Here is a 24,371-nt window from a genome sequence, read left to right as displayed (position 1 = left end):
TCTTTCTAGAAACAGATTTACGAGCCTGTAACATAGTATCAATCACTGAGTCAGAGAAACCTCTATGACTAAGCGTTCAATTTCCACACCTTCAAATTTAACGATTTGAGATCCTGCTGGAAAAAGGTCCTTGAGACAGAAGGTCTGGTCTTAACGGAAGTGGCCAAGATTGGAAACTGGACATCCGGACAAGATCCGCATACCAAAACCTGTGAGGCCATGCTGGTGATACCAGAAATACAAATGATTGTTCCATGATGATCTTGAAGATCACTCTTGGAAGAAGAATTAGAGGCGGGAAGATATAAGCAGGTTGGTAAAACCAATGAACTGCTAACGCATCCACCAACTCGCATGAGGATCCCTGGACAAGTACCTGGGAAGTTTCTTGTTTAGATGGGAAGCCATCAGATCTATATCTGGAAGACCCCACATCTGAACAATCTGAAAAAACATATCTGGATGGAGAGACCACTCCCCCAGATGTAAAGTCTGACGGCTGAGATAATCCGCTTCCCAATTATCTACACCTGGGATATGTACTGCAGAAATTAGACAAGAGCTGGATTCCACCCAAGAAAGTATCTAAGTACTTCTTTCATAGCTAGAGGACTGAGTCCCACCTTGATGATTGACATATGCCACAGTTGTGATATTGTCTGTCTGAAAACAAATGAATGGTTCTCTCTTCAACGGGGGCCAAACCTGAAGAGCCCTGAAAATAGCACAGAGTTCTAAAATATTGATTGGTATTGATTGGTAACCTTGCCTCTTGAGATTTCCAAACCCCATGACTCTGTGTCTATCTGGAAACTTAAAAAGGTGACCCTTGTCTGAGAAATCAAGGAACTTTTTGGTAAATTAATCCTCCAACCATGTGTTTGAAGAAACAACACTAGTTGATTTGTGTGAGATTCGGCGGAATGTAAAGACTGAGCTAGTAACAAGATATCATCCAAATAAGGAAACACCGCAATACCCTGTTCTCTGATTACAGAGAGTAGGGTATCAAGAACCTTTGAAAAAATTATTGGAGCTGTCGCTAGGCCAAATGGAAGAGCGACAAATTGGTAATGCTTGTCTAGAAAAAAGAATCTCAGAAACCGATAGTGGTCTGGATGAATCGGAATATGAAGATATGCATCCTGTAAGTCTATTGTGGACATATAATGACCTTGCTGGACAAAAGGCAGAATAGTCCTTATAGTCACCATTTTGAAAGTTGGCACTCTTACAAAACAATTCAAAATTTTCAGATCCAGAACTGACCTGAATGAATTTTCTTTTTTTGGGATAATGAATAGATTTGAATAAAACCCCAGACCCTGTTCCTGAAACGGAACTGGTATGATTACCCCTGAAAGATCTAGATCTGAAACACACTTCAGAAAAGCCTGAGCCTTCACTGGATTTGCTGGAACGTGTGAGAGAAAAAAATCTCTTCACAGGAGGTCTTACTCTGAAACCTATTCATTTGATACCCTTGAGAGACAATACTCTGAATCCATTGATTTTGGACAGAATCTGCACAAATGTTTTGGAAAATTTTTAATCTGCCCCCCACCAGCTGAGCTGGAATGAGGGCTGCGCCTTCATGCGGACTTTGGGGCTGGCATTGGTTTCTTGAAAGGCTTGGATTAATTCCAACTTGAAGAATGTTTCCAATTGGAACCAGATTCTTTGGGGGAAGGATTGGCTTTCTGTTCCTTATTCTGTCGAAAAGAACGAAAACTATTAGAAGCTTTAGATTTACCCTTAGATCTTTTATTCTGAGGTAAAAAAACTCCCTTTCCTCTAGTGACAGTTGAAAAAATTGAATCCAACTGAGAACCAAATAAATTGTTACCTTGGAAAGAAAGAGATAGTAATCTAGACTTAGATACCATGTCAGCATTCCAAGATTTGAGCCACGAAGCTCTTCTAGCTAAAATAGCTAAATACATAGATTTAACATCAATATTGATGATATCAAAAATAGCATCACAGATAAAATGATTAGCATGTTGAAGCAAGCGAACAATGCTAGACAAATCAGAATCTGTTTCCTGCTGTGCTAAACTTTCCAACCAAAAAGTCGATGCAGCTGCAACATCAGCCATGGCTATAGCAGGCATAAAAAAGTAGGCAGAAAATAAATAGGCTTTCCTTAGATAAGATTCAAGTTTCCTATCTAAAGGGTCCTTAAAAGAAGTACTATCTTCCATAGGAATAGTAGTAGGTTTGGCAAGAGTAGAAATATCCCCATCAACTTTGGGGATTTTTTCTCAAAACTCCAACCTAACTACTGACAAAGGATACAACTTTTTAAACCTAGAAGAAGGAATAAAAGAAGTACCACGCCTATTCCATTCCTTTGCAATCATATCAGAAATAGCATGAGGAACTGGAAAAACCTCTGGAGTAACCAAAGGAGGTTTATAAACAGAATTTAACCGTTTACTAGTTTTAGTATCAAGAGGACTAGTTTCCTCAATATCCAAAGTAATCAACACCTCTTAACAAGGAAGGAATATACTCCATCTTAAAGAGATAAGTAGATTTGTCAGTGTCAATATCTGAGGTAGGATCTTCTGAACCAGATAGATCCTCATCAGAGGAGGATAATTCAGTATGTTGTCGGTCATTTGAAATTTCATCAACCTTATGAGAAGTTTTAAAAGAACTTTTACGTTTATTAGAAGGTGGAATAGCAGACAAAGCTTTCTGAATCGCATCAGCAATAAAATCTTTTATATTCACAGGAATATCATGTACATTAGATGTTGAAGAAACAACAGGCATTGTACTAGTACTGATGGATACATTTTCTGCATGCAAAAGCTTATCATGACAACTGTTACATACTACAGCTGGAGATATAATCTCCACTAACTTACAACAGATACACTTAGCTTTGGTAGAACGGTTATCAGGCAGCAGGGTTCCAACAGTGGTTTCTGAGACAGGATCAGATTGAGACATCTTGCAAATGTAAGAGAAAAGAAACATATAAAGCAAAATTATCAATTTCCTTATATGACAGTTTCAGGAATGGGAAAAAAATGCAAACAGCATAGCCCTCTGAGCATAAAAAAGGCAAGAGGCATATAGGAAGTGGGGTTTAAATAATTAAATTATTTGACGCCAAGTATGACGCACAATGCAAAATGAATTTTTTTGCCACTAACAATATCCGGAAATGACGCAACTCACATCATGGTAGACGCAACCTTGTGCAAGAAAACCTGGCGTCAACTAAGACGCCGGAAATTACGAATTTGCGTCACCGAACGTACCTTTGCGCTAAAAAAATTCTCACGCCAAGAATGACGCAATAAATATCAGCATTTTGCGACCTTGCAAGCCTAATTTTGCCCGCGAAAATTAATGAATAAGCAGTCAATTTGAAGAAAAGACTAAACCCCAGGTAAGAAAAAATAACTTCCAATTTTTTTTTCCCAATTTTGAAACTGATAGTCTGCAAAAGGAAATATACATAAACCTGACTCATGGCAAATATAAGTACAATACATATATTTAAAACTTTATATTAATACATAAAGTGCCAAACCATAGCTGAGAGTGCCTTAAGTAATGAAAACATACTTACCGAAAGACACTCATCCACATATGGCAGAAAGTCAAACCAGTACTGAAACAGTATCAGTAGAGGTAATGGAATATGAGAGTATATCGTCGATCTGAAAAGGGAGGTAGGAGATGAATCTCTACGACCGATAACAGAGAACCTTTGAAAAGATTTCCCATGAGGAAAACCATAGAATCAATAGGTGATACTCTCTTCACATCCCTCTGACAAACACTGTACTCTGAGAGGAATCGGGCTTCAAAATGCTGAGAAGCGCATATCACAGAAGAAAATCAAGCACAAACTTACTTCACCACCTCCATAGGGAGGCAAAGTTTGCTAAACTGAATTGTGGGTGTGGTGAGGGGTGTATTTATAGGCATTTTGAGGTTTGGGAAACTTTACCCCTCCTGGTAGGATTGTACTGTATATCCCATACGTCACTAGCTAATTGACTCTTGCCAATTACATGAAAGAAACGGCGATCAGTTAAAACAAATAAAGGAGCTTTCTACATGAAGTATCTTATACTTCATGAATGAAAGTCCCCTTCATTTGTTTCAAAATTCAATCCTAGCATTTGTAAGACGCTAGGATTTACTTTCACTTTAATTTTTTATATTATTTTAATAGATACTGAGTGCCTCGACCCACCGAGGCACTCAGCACACAAGCAGAGCATTGGAAGCCTGTCCGATCACTTCCGATGCTCTGCTAGACTGTCAGGCTCCACGTGGAGCGAAACCGGAAGTGATCACTCGTGGGGAGCCCGGCAGTCGGGAACAGTATTGCAGGATGCCTCGACAATACTGTTATAGCGTCTGGAAGCGATTACGATCGCTTCCAGCGCTCAGATTACCTGAGGATGGGACGTACCCTGTACGTCGTCGGTCGTTAAGGGGTTAAAGGGACACTGAACCCAATTTTTTTTCCTTTTGTGATTTAGACAGAGCATGCAATTTTAAGCAACTTTCTAATTTACTCCTAGTATAAAATTTTCTTCATTCTCTTGGTATCTTTATTTGAAAAGCAAGAATGTAAGTTTAGATGCCGTCCCATTTTTGGTGAACAACCTGGGTTGTTCTTGCTGACTGATGGATAAATTCACTCACCAATAAACAAGTGATGTCCATGGTGCTGAAGCAAAAATTGGCTGGCTCCTAAGCTTAGATGCCTTCTTTTTCAAATAAAGATAGCAAGAGAACGAAGAAAAATTGATAATAGGAGTAAATTAGAAAGTTGCTTAAAATTGCATGCTCTATCTGAAAAGAAAAACATTTGGGTTCAGTGTCCCTTTAAATATTTGTCAAAAAAAAAAATTTACTTGGCAATGAAGATAATACTGCAGCATCATTGAACTAGATCCTGCCTGACCTGCTATGGAACAATGACAGAACCAGAGAAAAGCAACAACCTTATAGCGGTGCGAACAACCACTGTAGTATCTCCCAAATGTTACATGCAGTTATGGGTGTATGGGAAACTATTATCTTTGTTTGCAGTAGGGAAAGGTCATGGTTAGGTTTAAAGACCTATAACACAAGTAAAGTTATATAGATAGAGCTATTAGTTAATAAGTCATATATAACAAGATGGCAATATATTATAGCAGTGGGACTGTGATCAGGTTGCTTAAAAGGTATATTACAGTGTAAAAAATGACATGTTCCATTCAGGAGACGCAGAGAACTACTGGTCCATAGTGGATATAGCCATTGATTCAATCAGCAGCAGCCATCGCACAGCTGGGTCATGCAACTGTCGCTGCTGATGGGCTTACTGGCACCTTTGCAGAAGTCCGACACATAGTACTGCAGGATCACTTGTGCTTAAAGAGACATGAAACTCAAACATTTTCTTTTATGATTCAGAAAGAACATGCGATTTTACAACTTTCCAATTTATTTCTATTATATAATTAGCATCATTCTCTTGGCATCCTTAGTTCAAAGGCAATGCATTACTGTGAGCTAGCTGCTGAATGGTGGCTGCAAGTAAATGTCTCTTTTCATTGGTTCATCAGATGTGTTCAAATAGCTTTCCAGTGATGCACTGCTGTGCCTTCAGCAAAGGATACCAAGAGAATGTGATAATAGAAGTCAACTGGAAGGAAAGTTGTTTAAAATCACATGCTCTATCTGAATCATAACTTAACAATTTTGGGTTTCATCTCCCTTTAAATTACATGTTTTAATAAATGAGAGCATGTCATTTTTGTACCAAAATGTTGCTTATAATGTTTAAACACACAAAAATACAGACCATTGTTCTTCTGCCTCTATGAACTAATTAGGAGAAAATAAAGATCAGCATACAATGGGGGAAATAGTATTCATAATGTCACCTCTCTGTATCAGATATTCTATATACATTTTATAACACACTTTTGTTTGTCACTGTTAAACAGGATGCAAACTTTACCTTTAAGGGGACTTTTTAATGTGAAAATTGTATGCCGTAACTATTCAAAGCATGTAAAATAAGTATCTAGGTAAAAAAAAAAACTGCTTGACAGCTTGCAAACCTTGCTTCTTTTGAGCAGGACACTGCCAGTCAGCCAATCACAAATGGCAAATCACATGAACCCACCAATCACTGGATGTGTCATGCAGGGGAACTGCAAGGTTTGTAGATCATTTTTGGAATATAATTTCCCTTTAATGTTCTGTTATGTATATATAAGTGGCGCATTGTATTATAGAATGCTCTATATATAATATTTTAGTGTAAGACACATATCACAGACAGATAAAGTGTGCCACTATCTGTGATAAATTATTTTCAGTATCTGCACCAGGAATAATCTTTCTAAAAAGATTAGAGGGCAAGCTCTGGAATTTATTATGACCCAAGTACCCCCCAGGGGTACATGTAACACAAGTTGAGAAATATAGTGTAACAAGCAAAATTTTCTACCACAGAATATTGCAACTAATTACTAACATGGTGCCGGAGGTGGTCGGAACTATAGGAATATCCTCAGCCTCTGTTGGGATGGACCAGGGAATCTGAAACTGTGGAGCCAATTCCCTCATGATGATATTCCTACAAAGTAAGACAAAGACAGTCAATGATATATCAAGAACTAAACGAAGAACAAGTAATTCAAAAGTCAGTTTAAAAACTTTGAGATACTTATGTATAGTAAAACAAAAATGTATGCTTACCTGATAAATTTCTTTCTTTTCGGATATGGTGAGTCCACTGAATCATCAATTACTGTTGGGAATATCACTCCTGGCCAGCAGGAGAAGGCAAAGAGCACCACAGTCAAACTGCTAAGTATCACTTCCCTTTCCACAATCCCCAGTCATTCGACCGAAAGGAAATGGAGAAAACAGGAGTAACACAAGGTGTAAAGGTGCCTGAGGTTTAGTAAAAAAACAACGGCCTTGAAATAAAGGGTGGGACCGTGGACTCACCATATCCGGAAATAAATACATTTATCAGGTTAGCATACAATTTGTTTTCTTTCCTAAGATATGGTGAGTCCACGGAATAATCAATTACTGTTAGAAATCAATACCCAAGCCAGGGGACACAGATGATTAGGGAGGGACAAGACAGGGAACCGAAACAAAAAGGCATTACCGCTTGACGAACCTTTCTCCCAAAATGTATGCAGAGAAGACCAAGTTGCAGCCTTGCAAATTTGTTCTACAGAAGCTTCATTTTTGAAAACCCAAGAAGAGGAAACAGCTCTAGTGGAAGAGCCATAATCCTCTCAGCAAGTTGCTGACCAGCAGTCTCATAAGCAAAATGAATTAAACTTCTCAACGAGAGGGAAAGAGAAGTAACAGAAGCTTTCTGACCCTCATGTTTCCCAGAGAAACAAACAAACAGGGCAGAAGACTGGCGAAAATCCCTAGACACTTGTAAATAAAATCCTAAAACACGCACAACATCCAAGTTGTGCAACAAATGTTCCTTATGATAAGAAGGACTAGGACATAGAGAAGGAACAACAAATTCCTGATTAATATTTCTGTCCAAAATCACTTTTAGGAAAGAAACCTAACTTAGTACGAAGAACCGCCTTATCGGCATGAAAGATAAGATAAGGCGAATCACACTGCAAGCTGAGAGTTCCGACACTCTCCAAGCAGAAGAGATAGCAATAAGAAACAAAGCCTTCCAAGATAACAACTTAATATCTATGGAAAGCAATGGCTCAAACGGAGCCTGCTGCAAAAACTTTAAGAACAAGGTTAAGGCTCCAAGGAGGAGCAACAGACTTAAACACAGGCCTGATTCTGACCAGGGCCTGACAAAAAGATTGCACATCTGTCGCGTCCGCCAGACGCTGATGTAGCAAAAGAGATGATGCAGAAATCTGACCCTTCAGAGTACTGACTGATAAACCCTTCTCCAGTTCCTGGAGAAAATTACAAAATTCTAGGAATCCTGACCCTACTCCAAGAGTAAACCTTGGATTCACACCAATAAAGATATTTACGCCATATCTATTGGTAAATCTTTCTAGTAACTGGCTTGCGAGCCTGAATCATGGTCTCAATGACCAACTCAGAAAAAACCCACGCTTAGAGAAAACTAAGTATTCAATCTCCAAGCAGTCAGCTTCAAAGAAAAGAGATTTGCAGCACTGCAGATTCTGCTGGCGCTTTATAAATAAAGAATAACAATAATTTGGATGAAGGAAGGAACCCTGTATCAGAAGATCCTTCCTCAGAGGCAGTCTCCAAGGTGGGAGAGATGACATTCCCACTAGGTCTGCATATCAGATCCTGCGAGGCTACCAGAAGAAGAAACACTCCCCCAGGGAAGAAAGTACTCTGACCCCCAGCATCCTAATACCAGAATCCAGTTCCTGAGTACGCCAGGAAGGGGAAAACAAATCCTACAGAGGTGAGAAAAATAAGGCCCGCGGGCCTTCACAGATACTGGGGTTCCTCCAAGTCAAGGAGAACACACAAAAACCCACCCCCCACCCTACGTGAGAAGAAAAGGGAGCAAAGCAACGGTAACCACCCTACCAATAAAGGCAAGACCCTTCGGCCAATATCGCCAGCCCAGTTGAAACGACAACTGGAGTCTACAAGGAAGCCCAGATGTCCCAGAAGACAAGTAGGGACCCGTCAGAGAGACCTCAAACTTAAGCCTCAGGTAGACAGTAATCTCCCATAAGAGTCCGAAAATCCACCCTCAAAAGGTATACGTGGGGGAACCAGACCCAGAGGTTAAGCAGAACCGTCCATGCCCTTTCCAGGCAAGAGACATGGTCCTCGAAAAACGGAACCGATCGAAAGATCTAACTTCCTGAGGAATCAATCAGCTGCCTCCTATGGTAGGAGTGCACCCAAGACAGAGCCCTCCACCATCTAAAGTCCGTAGACATAGATTATCTAGCAACAGCCTCAAACCCAAGAGTTTGAAAAAAACTCCTGACCAGTTGAATTAATGGGCAACCAGTACCCTTGGATCATAAGGCTATCCTCTGCAGACAGGCCGAACGACCTGATCCACACTCTGGTGAAGAGGAATGGTCATTTCCCTGACCCCAGAAAGGCAAAAGTCTGTGACTGACCATGGAACCTCCTACCCTCAAGCCCAAAAGGCTAGATCTGCATAAGGTCGAAGGATAGCACCCAAGAGTCTAAACACCATGATATGACGAGGGGCAGTTGTTATATTGAGAAGACGACAGTTTCCAGAAATCCTTACCGGATCAGTCTCCCGAAATCCCTGCAACAGGAATAACAATGGGATCCTTGCAGCTCCTGGCAGAAAAAGCAGGGTGACCCCTACACTCCACGTACTGGAACAAACGAAACGCTGAGGAAAAAAGAAAGAAGGACATGCTCCGCACTTCCAGAACAGATGAGCCAACCCAAAACGGGAAGGAAAGAAAACTCCACCACCGCAAAAGGAATGCGACTAGGCTACAAGTCGACATCCGGAAGTGAAGACGTAAATTGTCCATCACCTGGAATACCAGTCCTCCGGAGGTCTTTCCCATCTCCAAACTCTACAGGAGTGGAAAACTATAATTTTGAATCCCCAGGGACCCTTAATATCCCCAATGACGTCTTGAAAAAGTTGGTCAGGTAACTCAAGCAAATTGCCATAAAAAAAACAATTTATATGAGCGGCTGACAGGATTACTTAAAACTCCAGTCTTATTTGGAAGAGTATTACCCTCCATAAGAGACTATCTCAAACTTCTGACACTTCTCTGCCAACCTCCTGTGACAAAAGGCAAAGAATGACTGTGGGATAAGGGAAGTGGGGGAGGTATTTGAAGCCTTTGGCTGGGGTGTCTTTGCCTCCTCCTGGTGGCCAGGTTCTGAATTCCTTAAAGTAATGAATGCAGTTGTGGACTCTTCTTGTTAAAGAAGAAAACTTTAGAGCCTCAATTGACTGCCATAACCCCTCTATGAAAAAACATTGTGCCGCTCTTACATCTCACAATGTGGAAAATAAGGGAGAGCACTCTTACACATCAGAAACCTCTGAGTAACATTATAGGGATAATGAGAAAAAAACCTCTTACATCTCACAATGTGCCTGCAATCACCTGAACATAAATATAAGCAGAAATGATAAATGATAATTAGAGAGATCAATTAATCCTAATGTTTCTCTAACACATGAGCCATAACATATTCAGGGAATACTTTAACCCATAAGGTATTAACCCCTAGTCTCTATTAGTCACTGATTGCCTGCGTCCTGTCTAGAATATCCTGCCCCCAGGATATATAAGTCCCAGATATAATGCAGTATAAAGCTTTCAGCAGTGCTTGTCCCCCAAACATAGAAGACCAAGAACTTACCTGCATCTAGCCGTCCGGCAGGAGGACAGCTTACACAGCATGAGAGGACACATACTCCTCACAGAGACCTGTAGAAAGAGAAAAGACAGAACAAACCAACTCTGGGCAGCAAATATGTTAGGAAAACGTAGCAAGGCCCACCTTACAAGATCCTAACTGCTTTAAAGCCACCACTGCCCTTACTGAAGAGACTAAATGTGGAGTACAGCTAGACCCAATCCTTGAAAAAGGGGAAGGAACAGAGTAACCTACTCTGTTCTAAAATAATAAAATCTTGATTGAAGTGAAATAAATCAAATATCCTCAGACACCAAAACTTCACATCCTCCTTGCACTGAAGGTAAAGAGAATGACTGGGGATTGTGGGAAGGGAAGTGATACTTAAAGGGACATAATACTCATATGCTAAATCACTTGAAACTGATGCAGTATAACTGTAAAAAGCTGACAGGAAAATACCACCTGAGCATCTCTATGTAAAAAAGGAAGATATTTTACCTCACAATCTCCTCAGCTCAGCAGAGTAAGTTCTGTGTAAAAAGTTATACTCAGCTACAGCCAGCTGCAGGTAAAAAAAAATAAAATGAAGAAATGAACAGCAGCCAATCAGCATCAGCAGTGCTGAGGTCATGAACTCTTTTACTGTGATCTCATGAGATTTCACTTAACTCTCATGAGATTTCATAGCAAACTTCCTTTAAACTGAATATGGAAATAAGATGAGAGTGCACGTAAGCTCGCCCCTTCCGCTGTCCCGGGACAGACATACTGATAATGGTTCACAAAGAGCAATGTGTTCAAGAAGAATCCCCCTCGGTTTCTTCAAAAGGTATATATAAGAATCCTTAAAAGCGGGGTATATAGTCCCAACTATCTGTATATAAGGGGACAAGCAGTAAAAATGTTCGTAGTATCCACAACAACGGATTCTAAGTTCACTCTCATACAGTTCTTGTATAATACAGTCCGCTTCAGCCTAAGTGTCAGGGGTGTCAGTAGATGTACACAAAGTCATTGTGGTGACAAAGCCGTCGACTCTTACCCTCCACTGGTCTGGTGGGGTGCCTGGGCACACTGCTGTACTACCTCTCGGACTGGCGATGAGACCCTTCCGGGGGGTGCAGTGTCCTTCCTGGCGTGCAAAGAGATCCGGCCTCGTGGAAACGTACTTTCTGGTACGTCACCCTTGACGTTACTAGGTTCTGTATGGGTAACAGGTCACGGAAGGGCAGAATGTAAGACCGGGATCCAAGTTGGGGCAGCAATGAGCAGCAATTCAAAGCAGTATGCCCAACCGCTGGTAAACAAAATAGTAGAGAAAGGATGCGCTGACTCAAAATGCTGGATAACAAAATTTATTAGCAGTCCAAAATTAGTAACAAGTTAATGAGGTCACAGTCAGGAACGCCTGACGCGTTTCGCGCATTCGTGGATGCGCTTCTTCGGAAGCAGACATACTGATATGCTGCTTAGAAGTCCTTTACAATGGGATGTGGCTACTGAGAAACTTTTGAGGTAAAATATCTTTCTTTTTTACAAAGAGATGTTCAGGTGATATTTTCTAGTCAGCTTTTTACAGCTATACTGCATCACTTTCAAATGTTTAAACATTTGGGTATTATGGCCCTTTAACAGTTTGACTGTGGTGCTCTTTGCCTCCTCCTGCTGGCCAGGAGTGATATTCCCAAAGGTAATTTATGATTCTGTGGACTCACCATATCTTAGGAAAGAAAACAATTTTGCAATGTAATTTAAATTTGTCCCATTTTCCTATAATTTAATTCTGAAAATTGTGGGCTTTCCAGTTCCTGTAAAAAGGAGAAGACAGATGTAACACTGCTATATTTCACAGCCATTGGTTGCATACTCTAGGAACTTATTTATAGCTGTCTCTGATTAGCCTTACTAGAGAAGGTATAAAGATTACAACATGGCAACATTGATTTATGAGCACTAAACGTTACGCTTCTTCAATATTTAAAATTTTAATGCTTTAGAAAGAACATGCAATTTTAACCCCTTTGATGCGCATGACAACCTATAGTCGTCATGCACATCACTGCCTGTGTGTGCATGACAAGTCCTTTTCGTCATGCAGGGGGATCCCACACACTACAGGTCGGGGATCTCAGCTCCCCAATCTCAGCTCCCATAGCAATTACAAACCCCTCATTTGAAAGAGTATATCCTGCTCTTTCAAATGATAGTACCACACAACAGATCTTTTAAAAATATAGTAGACAAAATACATGATGCTTGGTAATGGATCGTCATATGTGCAATACAAAAAAAATTGGTATGCATAGAGAGACCCCTAATAAAGTTTATTTTCTAGTAGACAAGTCCCTCTCTCAAGAAATATATAAATGTTGTCTGTATAGACAGATCATCACTGCGGTAACAGTAAACACCTTGCAATAAAAAAGTGCTTTTATTTCTGTACTGAAAAACAGGTCCTCTATAATCTATATTATAAGACACAAAAGCCATTTTTTACAGCTATCAATATGCTATGAATTATAAATATAATGAATATGCTGGGCCTTATGCAATATAAAACTTGTGTCGGCCACACACTAAAATTTGACTTACAATAGGGTTTAAATGTAGGTAGCAAAAAAGCTCAAAATTGGTTCAGCCCTTGGGTGAAAAAATAGGCTTAGCAGCAAAAGGGTTAAACAACTTCCATTTTACTTCCATTATCAATTTGTTCTTAGTTATCGTATAAGCGCAGTTTCTGAGGTTCCAGCTACTGAGGCTGTGCAAAGGTTCAGTGTTGGTAATTGTCTAATGGCTTTCACATGATACAGTTGGCAGGGATATTAAGAAATCTTTGAAATTTCTCAGAAAAAAAAAAATCTACAGGTAATTTAAAATTTAGAGTAAGTGCTATTGCATTGTATTTTTATTGTGCATTTGTGGATTATACAATTCTACTGTATTTAAAATCCATTTGAACAACAAATGTACTTTTAAAACAAATCAGCAAATTGTTCACATGCCATTCGCAAATAGCATTTATTTAGGGTAGAATGTCCCTTTAAGAGACTACATTTTTATACAAATTGGGACTGTAACTAAAACTGTATAAAATGCATGTCTATTCTGATAAAGTGGGATAAATTGTGATAGATTAGGAACTACATATGGAAACAATGTTTTGCATTTTTTTTGTTAAGCAAAATATTCTGCACTTTAACTTATTTGCATAGTACTCTGCAATGAAAATTTCCAATAGTTATATTAGCAACATACCCCAATATTTTAGCACAGTCATCATAGTATTTCATTGAATTCTTCACAAAACTAAACCCATTGACATCGCAGACAAACGAGTGACCATTAGCTCGTAGCAAGTCAAAGCCGCAGACCGTTTGCTGAAATAAAAGAAATAAGACAAGGTGGCAATTATATTTTATTTAAAGACACATTCAACTCAAAATGTTTGAGTTTCGGTTTAAAACAAAAAAAAATAATACAATTTACTTTCATTATTTATTTGACTTGCTTTTCTAGCATTTTACCTTTTCAAATGGTGTTTTTTCTACTGTGAAATAAATGTGATAACAAAAATCATAAAAGGAAAACCAAATAAAGTTCTGAATAAAGGATATGTCTGTGTCCAGCGAAACGTACCTCGGAACTGTACTGTTCTATATTGAGTTTTATCGCGTCTCTACACTAGCCAGGACACCTGGGGGCTTAGCGCTATTTGTCTTGCTACTAAAAAGGTTTTGGTGTTATCAAGGCTTATGTGACGCTTTTATATATTTTAAAATAAATTTGTATCCAAGTTTTGCCTAGTGTACTGTATAAAGTGGGAGTGCGCATATCCTTGAGCTTAGTGGAAAGCTCCAACAAATGTGAGTAGTCATTTGTTACAAAACAACTACTTCCTCAAAGTGCCATTACAGATTCACACTATGTTGCAATTTTCTGTTTCCTTTTTTATGGGATCTCACTGAGGAATGCTAACAAGCTGAAAAACTCATCCAGAGGACACAGACATATCCTTGATTCAGAACTTTATTTGGTTTTCCTTTTATGATTTTTGTTATCACATTTATTTCACATTTTTTTCTTTGTGATATTCGGTATATTTATTGTAATTGTGTTTTTTCTACTGCCAGAGCAAGGCTGAAATGCACAGTGCAGGAACCGGAATTCTGATGCTACAAAATTCTATGCAGTGATTGCATAATCAGCGCAGATGTTTAAAGTGATGGTAAATACTAGAGTTTGTGAAACGCTAGGATTTACATTGGAACAAATAAAGTTGACTTTCATTCATAAAGTATGCTGAAAGCTCCTCTATTTGTTCCATGTGATCGCCTATTTGAGCTGCTAAGGCAGAATGCTATTTGGCTGAGAGGTGACATTTCCACCTCTTAGCTAATAGCTGTGCGGGAAATCCGGCTTGGCGCCGCAATATGCGGGATTTGTCAAGCTCTAGATTACTGTATGAAAAACAACAATACTCATTCAGTACCGAGTTCAAACTTCTTCAAATCTTCTCACTCACATGGATCATTATCTAACTCATTAAAAGGACATGACATTCATTTTTGTTCTTAAAATGCATAAAAATGAATAACAATACAAAATGGGTATTTTAAAAACATTTATAGCTGTTAATTTGTTAGTATTATTTGTGCATTGATTTTGCAGTCCACGCACACACCACTTGAGAAGCATACTTTTCAGTGGCCAGTTAAGGACAGACATATATACTGTAATCTTCTGCACTCCAGAAAAAGCATGCAACACTAAAAACAGTAATGAACGTGCATTGCATCACTATGTATAAAAATTAGAATAAAAATAAAAAAATGTATGCTTACCTGATAAATTTCTTTCGGATATGGAGAGTCCACAACATCATTCAATTACTAGTGGGAATCACTCCAGGCCAGCAGGAGGAGGCAAAGAGCACCACAGCAAAGCTGTTAAATGTCACTCCCCTGCCCATAATCCCCAGTCATTCGACCGAAGGGCAATGGAAAAGGAATAACACAAAGGTGTAGAGGTGCCTGAGGTTTAGTCAAAAATAACTATCTTAATAAAGGGTGGGGTCGTGGACTCTCCATATCCGGAAAGAAAGAAATGTATCAGGTAAGCATACATTTTGTTTTCTTTCCTAAGATATGGAGAGTCCACGACGTCATTCAATTACTAGTGGGAACCAATACCCAAGATAGAGAACACAGAATGAACAGGAAGGGAGAACTATACAGGCAGACCTAAACAGAAGGCACCACTGCTTGATGAACCTTTCTCCCAAAAGGCAAAAGTATCACATTTGGAAAAAGTATGCAGAGAGGACCAAATCAGAGCCTTGCAAATCTGTTCCACAGAAGCTTCATTTTTGAAAGCCCAAGAAGAGGAGACAGCCCTAGTGGAATGAGCTGTAATTCTTTCAGGAGGCTGCTGCCTAGCAGTCTCATAAGCAAAACGAATTATACTTCTCAACCAGAGGGAAAGAGATGTAGCAGTAGCCTTTTGACCCTTACGCTTTCCTGAGAAACAAACAAACAGGGCAGAAGACTGGCAAAAATCCTTAGTTGCCTGTAGGTAGAATTTTAGAGCACCCACAACATCCAAGTTGTGCAACAGACATTCTTTATGAGGAGGATTGGGACAGAGAGAAGGATATACAATTTGCTGATTGATATTTCTATCTGAAACCACTTTAGGAAGAAACCCCAATTTAGTACGAAGAACCACCCTATCCGCATGAAAGATAAGGCAAGACGAATAACACTGCAAAGCCGAGAGTTCCGAAACTCTCCGAGCAGAAGAGATAACAATAAGAAACAACATTTCCAAGATAGCAACATAATATCTATGGAACGCATTGGCTCAAACGGAGCCTGCTGCAAAACTTTAAGAACAAGATTAAGGCTCTTAGGAGGAGCAACAGGTTTAAACACAGGCCTGACTCTGGCCAGGTCCTGACAAAAAGATTGAACATCTGGCACATACGCCAGACGCTTGTGTAACAAAATAGATAATGCAGAAATCTGACCTTTAAGAGAACTGACTGACAACCCTTTCTCCAGACCTTCCTGGAGAAAAGACAAAATTCTAAGAATCCTGACCCTACTCCAAGAGTAGCCCTTAGATTCCCCCCAATAAAAGGTATTTACGCTATACCTTATGGTAAATTTTCGAGTAACAGGCTTGCAAGCCTGGATCATGGTCTCAATGACCGACTCAGAATATCCACGCTTTGACAGATCTAAGCGTTCAATCTCCAAGCAGTCAGCTTCAGAGAAACGAGATTTGGATGGAGGAATGGACCCTGAGTTAGAAGGTCCTTCCTCAGAGGAAACCTCCAAGGCGGCCGAGATGACATCTTCACTAGGTCTGCATACCAGATCTTGCAAGGCAATGCAGGAGCTATTAGAAATACTGATGCTCTCTCCTGTTTGATACGAGCAATAACTTGTGGAAGGAGCGCAAACGGAGGAAACAGGAATGCTAGACCAAAATCCCAAAGAACCGCCAGAGCATCTATCAGAGCGAACAATAACCAATAAAACTTGAACAATGAAAAGGTGAGCTGGGTTTCCCAATTCGGTAATGTTGGAGTCTGTACAGCTGTAGTACATAAAATGGTCGGACGTATATAGCAGTCTTCAAATATAAAAAAGACAAATATTCCTTACCTCTGTCCTCCTGTGCCGTGGCCGGTCTTGGGGTAGAAGTTTGCGGCTGGATTATGCTTAAACCTTTTGTTGGTCTCCTTCACTTGGTCCTATGTGGATCCACAACTCCAGCATGCACCTTCGTTATATTGCCTTAACTTCCCGTACCCTCCTTCAGCCATCAACAGGGGCGTGGTGTATTGGCTTCAATGAATGCGTACCGCACTCAATCTCAATGACGTCGTCAGCGATCCCCTCCATTCTCAGCTGTGTCCGTGTCCTGGGTCGCAAACCTGGATAAAGGGTGAGCTATTCCACCATAAGCCGTGCTGCACTTAGGGCCCCATCGGATCTCAGCAAACAAAAGAATAGGAGCACCGGCTCGGGAATAGTAGAAAATTAAACAGTCCTTTTATTATTCACAAATAGTGTAATATAAAAATGTCCACAATCTCAGCACAAAAGTGAAAGATAAAAGTATAGAGGAGTCAGCAAGTTACAGCTGACGCGTTTCAGCTGAATAACCGTACTCAAAAGCTGCTTCCTGCCACATAAAACCTGCACATATTTAAACAGAAAAGCCCTCCTCTAATTGGTCAAACTGTTAATCAGTTAATCACACTAATGCTTCAAATGTATGCTACATAAAATCAGCTTAACCCTTAACTAACTTCTTTCAGTTAACTATGGCCTAGATTTGGAGTTCGGCGGTAGCCGTCAAAACCAGCGTTAGAGGCTCCTAACGCTGGTTTTGGCCGCCCGCTGGTATTTGGAGTCAGTGATTAAAGGGTCTAACGCTCACTTTTCAGCCGCGACTTTTCCATACCGCAGATCCCCCTACGCCATTTGCGTATCCTATCTTTTCAATGGGATCTTTCTAACGCCGGTATTTAGAGTCGTTTCTGAAGTGAGCGTTAGAGCTCTAACGACAAAACTCCAGCCGCCTGAAAATAGCAGGAGTTAAGAGCTTTCTGGCTAACGCCGGTTCATAAAGCTCTTAACTACTGTACCCTAAAGTACACTAACACCCATCAACTACCTATGTACCCCTAAACCGAGCTCCCCCCACATCGCCGCCACTCGATTAAAATTTTTAACCCCTAATCTGCCGACCGCCACCTACGTTATACTTATGTACCCCTAATCTGCTGCCCCTAACCCCGCCGACCCCTGTATTACATTTATTAACCCCTAACCTGCCCCCCACAACGTCGCCGCCAGCTACTTAAAATAATTAACCCCTAATCTTCCGACCGCAAAGCGCCGCCACCTACGTTATCCCTATGTACCCCTAATCTGCTGCCCCTAACACCGCCGACCCCTATATTATATTTATTAACCCCTAATCTGCCCCCCTCAACGTCGCCGACACCTGCCTACACTTATTAACCCCTAATCTGCCGAGCGGACCTGAGCGCTACTATAATAAAGTTATTAACCCCTAACCCGCCTCACTAACCCTATCATAAATAGTATTAACCCCTAATCTGCCCTCCCTAACATCGCCGACACCTAACTTCAATTATTAACCCCTAATCTGACGACCGCAGCTCACCGCTATTCTAATAAATGTATTAACCCCTAAAGCTAAGTCTAACCCTAACACTAACACCCCCCTAACTTAAATATAATTTACATCTAACGAAATAAATTAACTCTTATTAAATAACTTATTCCTATTTAAAGCTAAATACTTACCTGTAAAATAAATCCTAATATAGCTACAATATAAATTATAATTATATTATAGCTATTTTAGGATTAATATTTATTTTACAGGCAACTTTGTAATTATTTTAACCAGGTACAATAGCTATTAAATAGTTAAGAACTATTTAATAGTTACCTAGTTAAAATAATAACTAATTTACCTGTAAAATAAATCCTAACCTAAGATATAATTAAACCTAACACTACCCTATCAATAAAATAATTAAATAAACTACCTACAATTACCTACAATTAACCTAACACTACACTATCAATAAATTAATTAAACACAATTCCTACAAATAAATACAATTAAATAAACTAGCTAAAGTACAAAAAATAAAAAAGAACTAAGTTACAAAAAATAAAAAAATATTTACAAACGTAAGAAAAATATTACAACAATTTTAAACTAATTACACCTACTCTAAGCCCCCTAATAAAATAACAAAGACCCCCAAAATAAAAAATTCCCTACCCTATTCTAAATTAAAAAAGTTACAAGCTCTTTTACCTTACCAGCCCTGAACAGGGCCCTTTGCGGGGCATGCCCCAAGAATTTCAGCTCTTTTGCCTGTAAAAGAATAAATACAATACCCCCCCCCCCCAACATTACAACCCACCACCCACATACCCCTAATCTAACCCAAACCCCCCTTAAATAAACCTAACACTAAGCCCCTGAAGATCTTCCTACCTTGTCTTCACCATCCAGGTTCACCGATCCGTCCTGAAGAGCTCCTCCGATGTCCTGATCCAAGCCCAAGCGGGGGGCTGAAGAGGTCCATGATCCGGTCAAAGTCTTCATCCAAGCGGGGCAGAAGAGGATCTTCCATCCGATTGAAGTCATCATCCAGGCGGCATCTTCTATGGTCTTCCATCCGGAGCGAAGCGGCAGGATCCTGAAGACCTCCAGCGCGGAACATCCATTTTGACCGACGACTGAACGACGAATGACTGTTCCTTTAAGGGACGTCATCCAAGATGGCGTCCCTCGAATTCCGATTGGCTGATAGGATTCTATCAGCCAATCGGAATTAAGGTAGGAAAATTCTGATTGGCTGATGGAATCAGCCAATCAGAATCTAGTTCAATCCGATTGGCTGATCCAATCAGCCAATCAGATTGAGCTCGCATTCTATTGGCTGTTCCGATCAGCCAATAGAATGCGAGCTCAATCTGATTGGCTGATTGGATCAGCCAATCAGATTGAACTAGATTCTGATTGGCTGATTCCATCAGCCAATCAGAAAATTCCTACCTTAATTCCGATTGGCTGATAGAATCCTATCAGCCAATTGGAATTCGAGGGACGCCATCTTGGATGACGTCCCTTAAAGGAACAGTCATTCGTCGTTCAGTCGTCGGTCCGGATGGATGTTCCGCGCTGGAGGTCTTCAGGATCCTGCCGCTTCGCTCCGGATGGAAGACCATAGAAGATGCCGCCTGGATGATGACTTCAATCGGATGGAAGATCCTCTTCTGCCCCGCTTGGATGAAGACTTTGACCGGATCATGGACCTCTTCAGCCCCCCGCTTGGGCTTGGATCAGGACATCGGAGGAGCTCTTCAGGACGGATCGGTGAACCTGGATGGTGAAGACAAGGTAGGAAGATCTTCAGGGGCTTAGTGTTAGGTTTATTTAAGGGGGGTTTGGGTTAGATTAGGGGTATGTGGGTGGTGGGTTGTAATGTTGGGGGGGGGGGGTATTGTATTTATTCTTTTACAGGCAAAAGAGCTGAAATTCTTGGGGCATGCCCCGCAAAGGGCCCTGTTCAGGGCTGGTAAGGTAAAAGAGCTTACCTTACCCCCCCAACATTACAACCCACCACCCACATACCCCTAATCTAACCCAAACCCCCCTTAAATAAACCTAACACTAAGCCCCTGAAGATCTTCCTACCTTGTCTTCACCATCCAGGTTCACCGATCCGTCCTGAAGAGCTCCTCCGATGTCCTGATCCAAGCCCAAGCGGGGGGCTGAAGAGGTCCATGATCCGGTCAAAGTCTTCATCCAAGCGGGGCAGAAGATGATCTTCCATCCGATTGAAGTCATCATCCAGGCGGCATCTTCTATGGTCTTCCATCCGGAGCGAAGCGGCAGGATCCTGAAGACCTCCAGCGCGGAACATCCATTTTGACCGACGACTGAACGACGAATGACTGTTCCTTTAAGGGACGTCATCCAAGATGGCGTCCCTCGAATTCCGATTGGCTGATAGGATTCTATCAGCCAATCGGAATTAAGGTAGGAAAATTCTGATTGGCTGATGGAATCAGCCAATCAGAATCTAGTTCAATCCGATTGGCTGATCCAATCAGCCAATCAGATTGAGCTCGCATTCTATTGGCTGTTCCGATCAGCCAATAGAATGCGAGCTCAATCTGATTGGCTGATTGGATCAGCCAATCAGATTGAACTAGATTCTGATTGGCTGATTCCATCAGCCAATCAGAAAATTCCTACCTTAATTCCGATTGGCTGATAGAATCCTATCAGCCAATTGGAATTCGAGGGACGCCATCTTGGATGACGTCCCTTAAAGGAACAGTCATTCGTCGTTCAGTCGTCGGTCCGGATGGATGTTCCGCGCTGGAGGTCTTCAGGATCCTGCCGCTTCGCTCCGGATGGAAGACCATAGAAGATGCCGCCTGGATGATGACTTCAATCGGATGGAAGATCCTCTTCTGCCCCGCTTGGATGAAGACTTTGACCGGATCATGGACCTCTTCAGCCCCCCGCTTGGGCTTGGATCAGGACATCGGAGGAGCTCTTCAGGACGGATCGGTGAACCTGGATGGTGAAGACAAGGTAGGAAGATCTTCAGGGGCTTAGTGTTAGGTTTATTTAAGGGGGGTTTGGGTTAGATTAGGGGTATGTGGGTGGTGGGTTGTAATGTTGGGGGGGGGGGGTATTGTATTTATTCTTTTACAGGCAAAAGAGCTGAAATTCTTGGGGCATGCCCCGCAAAGGGCCCTGTTCAGGGCTGGTAAGGTAAAAGAGCTTATAACTTTTTTAATTTAGAATAGGGTAGGGAATTTTTTATTTTGGGGGTCTTTGTTATTTTATTAAGGGGCTTAGAGTAGGTGTAATTAGTTTAAAATTGTTGTAATATTTTTCTTATGTTTGTAAATATTTTTTTATTTTTTGTAACTTAGTTCTTTTTTATTTTTTGTACTTTAGCTAGTTTATTTAATTGTATTTATTTGTAGGAATTGTGTTTAATTAATTTATTGATAGTGTAGTGTTAGGTTAATTGTAGGTAATTGTAGGTAGTTTATTTAATTATTTTATTGATAGGGTAGTGTTAGGTTTAATTATATCTTAGGTTAGGATTTATTTTACAGGTAAATTAGTTATTATTTTAACTAGGTAACTATTAAATAGTTCTTAACTATTTAATAGCTATTGTACCTGGTTAAAATAATTACAAAGTTGCCTGTAAAATAAATATTAATCCTAAAATAGCTATAATATAATTATAATTTATATTGTAGCTATATTAGGATTTATTTTACAGGTAAGTATTTAGCTTTAAATAGGAATAAGTTATTTAATAAGAGTTAATTTATTTCGTTAGATGTAAATTATATTTAAGTTAGGGGGGTGTTAGTGTTAGGGTTAGACTTAGCTTTAGGGGTTAATACATTTATTAGAATAGAGGTGAGCTCCGGTCGTCAGATTAGGGGTTAATAATTGAAGTTAGGTGTCGGCGATGTTAGGGAGGGCAGATTAGGGGTTAATACTATTTATGATAGGGTTAGTGAGGCGGATTAGGGGTTAATAACTTTATTATAGTAGCGCTCAGGTCCGCTCAGCAGATTAGGGGTTAATAAGTGTAGGCAGGTGTCGGCGACGTTGTGGGGGGCAGATTAGGGGTTAATAAATATAATATAGGGGTCGGCGGTGTTAGGGGCAGCAGATTAGGGGTACATAGGGATAACGTAGGTTGCGGCGGTTTACGGAGCGGCAGATTAGGGGTTAAAAAAAAAATGCAGGGCTCAGCGATAGCGGGGGCGGCACATCAGGGGTTAATAAGTGTAAGGTTAGGGGTGTTTAGACTCGGGGTACATGTTAGAGTGTTAGGTGCAGACGTAGGAAGTGTTTCCCCATAGGAAACAATGGGGCTGCGTTAGGAGCTGAACGCTGCTTTTTTGCAGGTGTTAGTTTTTTTTTTCAGCTCAAACAGTCCCATTGTTTCCTATGGGAGAATCGTGCACGAGCACGTTTTTGAGGCTGGCCGCGTCCGTAAGCAACTCTGGTATCGAGAGTTGCATTTGCGGTAAAAATGCTCTACGCTCCTTTTTTGGAGCCTAACGCAGCATTTGTTTGAACTCTCGATACCAGAGTTAAATTTATGGTGCGGCCAGAAAAAAGCCCGCAGAGCGTTAACAGCCCTTTTACCGCCAAACTCCAAATCTAGGCCTATATGAGCATACTTACAAGGGATACACTTATATGCGTGCAGTGGAGACATCTGGTAAACCTGATATTTGTAATGATATACTAAATTTGGTCCCAATTTTTGGGACCTAAAAGTAATCATACTTATATGAAACAGATCAATGCAATCCATAAGGATATATACAACAACAAAATTCATCAGTAACAAAAACGGATTATCCTATAACCATAATTACACAGAATTGGCAAACTGATGCAGGTCAATCTGTATAATCAATATAGAAAATACAATGCAACATATACACTCTAAGAACAATGGATTTACTAAAATGAATAATGTGACGTTATGTATTCGTTTTTGGTATCACTACTCAATAATATATATTATTAGATACCTTATAGGTTTATCACACACAAATACTTGAGCAACCCAACTTACAGTGATAGCCCTGAATCAATTCAGAAATGTTTGAAAATCCTGCTTTCTATGGTTTTTGTGGGGGCATAATGGGTCAACTGCATTCCGCTATCTAATATATTCTTAAAGGGTTGGAGAGATCTACAGTCTGCATTACAAAACAAAACTAAGGGACATAAAACTACCATATTAGCGGGAGAGGTGGATACATATCCTTAGTAATATTATCATTACCATAGACCTTCCTACAATTAATATAGTAGTACCCTCAACTATTATGTCTTTTACCAGAAGTTTATAAGATCATAATCCAAGTTGAAGCCTTTTGGTAACCTGGTCTGGAGCTTAAAGATCCAAAACACCTCCTGGCGACCTAATAGTTTTTCTCTATCTCCTCCCCTGTGTGGTGGAAAAACTTTTTCTATGGCCATTCACTTGAAGGTTTTGGTATCCTTATTGTGTACAGTGACAAAGTGTTGCACTAAGGGTGTACTGGCAATGCCTATCTTTATTGTAGAAAGATGTTCCCTAATCCTTGATCTGACCTCACGGGTTGTGAGTCCTACGTACTGTTTGCTGCATTCTGTGCATGTTATTAAACATATAACAAAAGTGGATCTACAATTTGTGCAGGTACGTATTTGAAATTCTTGTCCTGTAATGGTGGATACAAATTGAGATCCTACGTTGACTTTTTCACAAGCCACACAGTTTAGAAAGTGGCATTTGTACATGCCACTCATAGTGAGCCATGACGATTGGCCTAACATGTTGGACAATTTTGTTGGGGAAACTAAATTGCCAATGGTTTTATTTCTCTTAAAGGCAA

General features: G+C 40.3%; 1 protein-coding gene across 3 annotated transcripts in view; it reads right to left on the bottom strand.

The window, feature by feature from the left end:
- The window catches only part of PPIP5K1 (diphosphoinositol pentakisphosphate kinase 1), a 488,970-nt gene that overhangs the window by 408,631 nt on the left and 55,968 nt on the right, over positions 1-24,371 (bottom strand). For all 3 annotated transcript variants that reach the window (XM_053717727.1, XM_053717728.1, XM_053717729.1), the window contains exons 9-10: positions 13,618-13,739; positions 6,512-6,613 (exon numbers count right to left, since the gene is read on the bottom strand). In XM_053717727.1, the coding sequence (XP_053573702.1) occupies positions 6,512-6,613; positions 13,618-13,739 (224 nt within the window). The remainder of the gene's footprint in view (positions 1-6,511; positions 6,614-13,617; positions 13,740-24,371) is intronic.

This window comes from Bombina bombina, chromosome 6 (assembly GCF_027579735.1).
Source record: "Bombina bombina isolate aBomBom1 chromosome 6, aBomBom1.pri, whole genome shotgun sequence".
NCBI classification, from domain to species: domain Eukaryota; kingdom Metazoa; phylum Chordata; class Amphibia; order Anura; family Bombinatoridae; genus Bombina; species Bombina bombina.
This window is presented reverse-complemented; position numbering and strand designations above follow the sequence as displayed.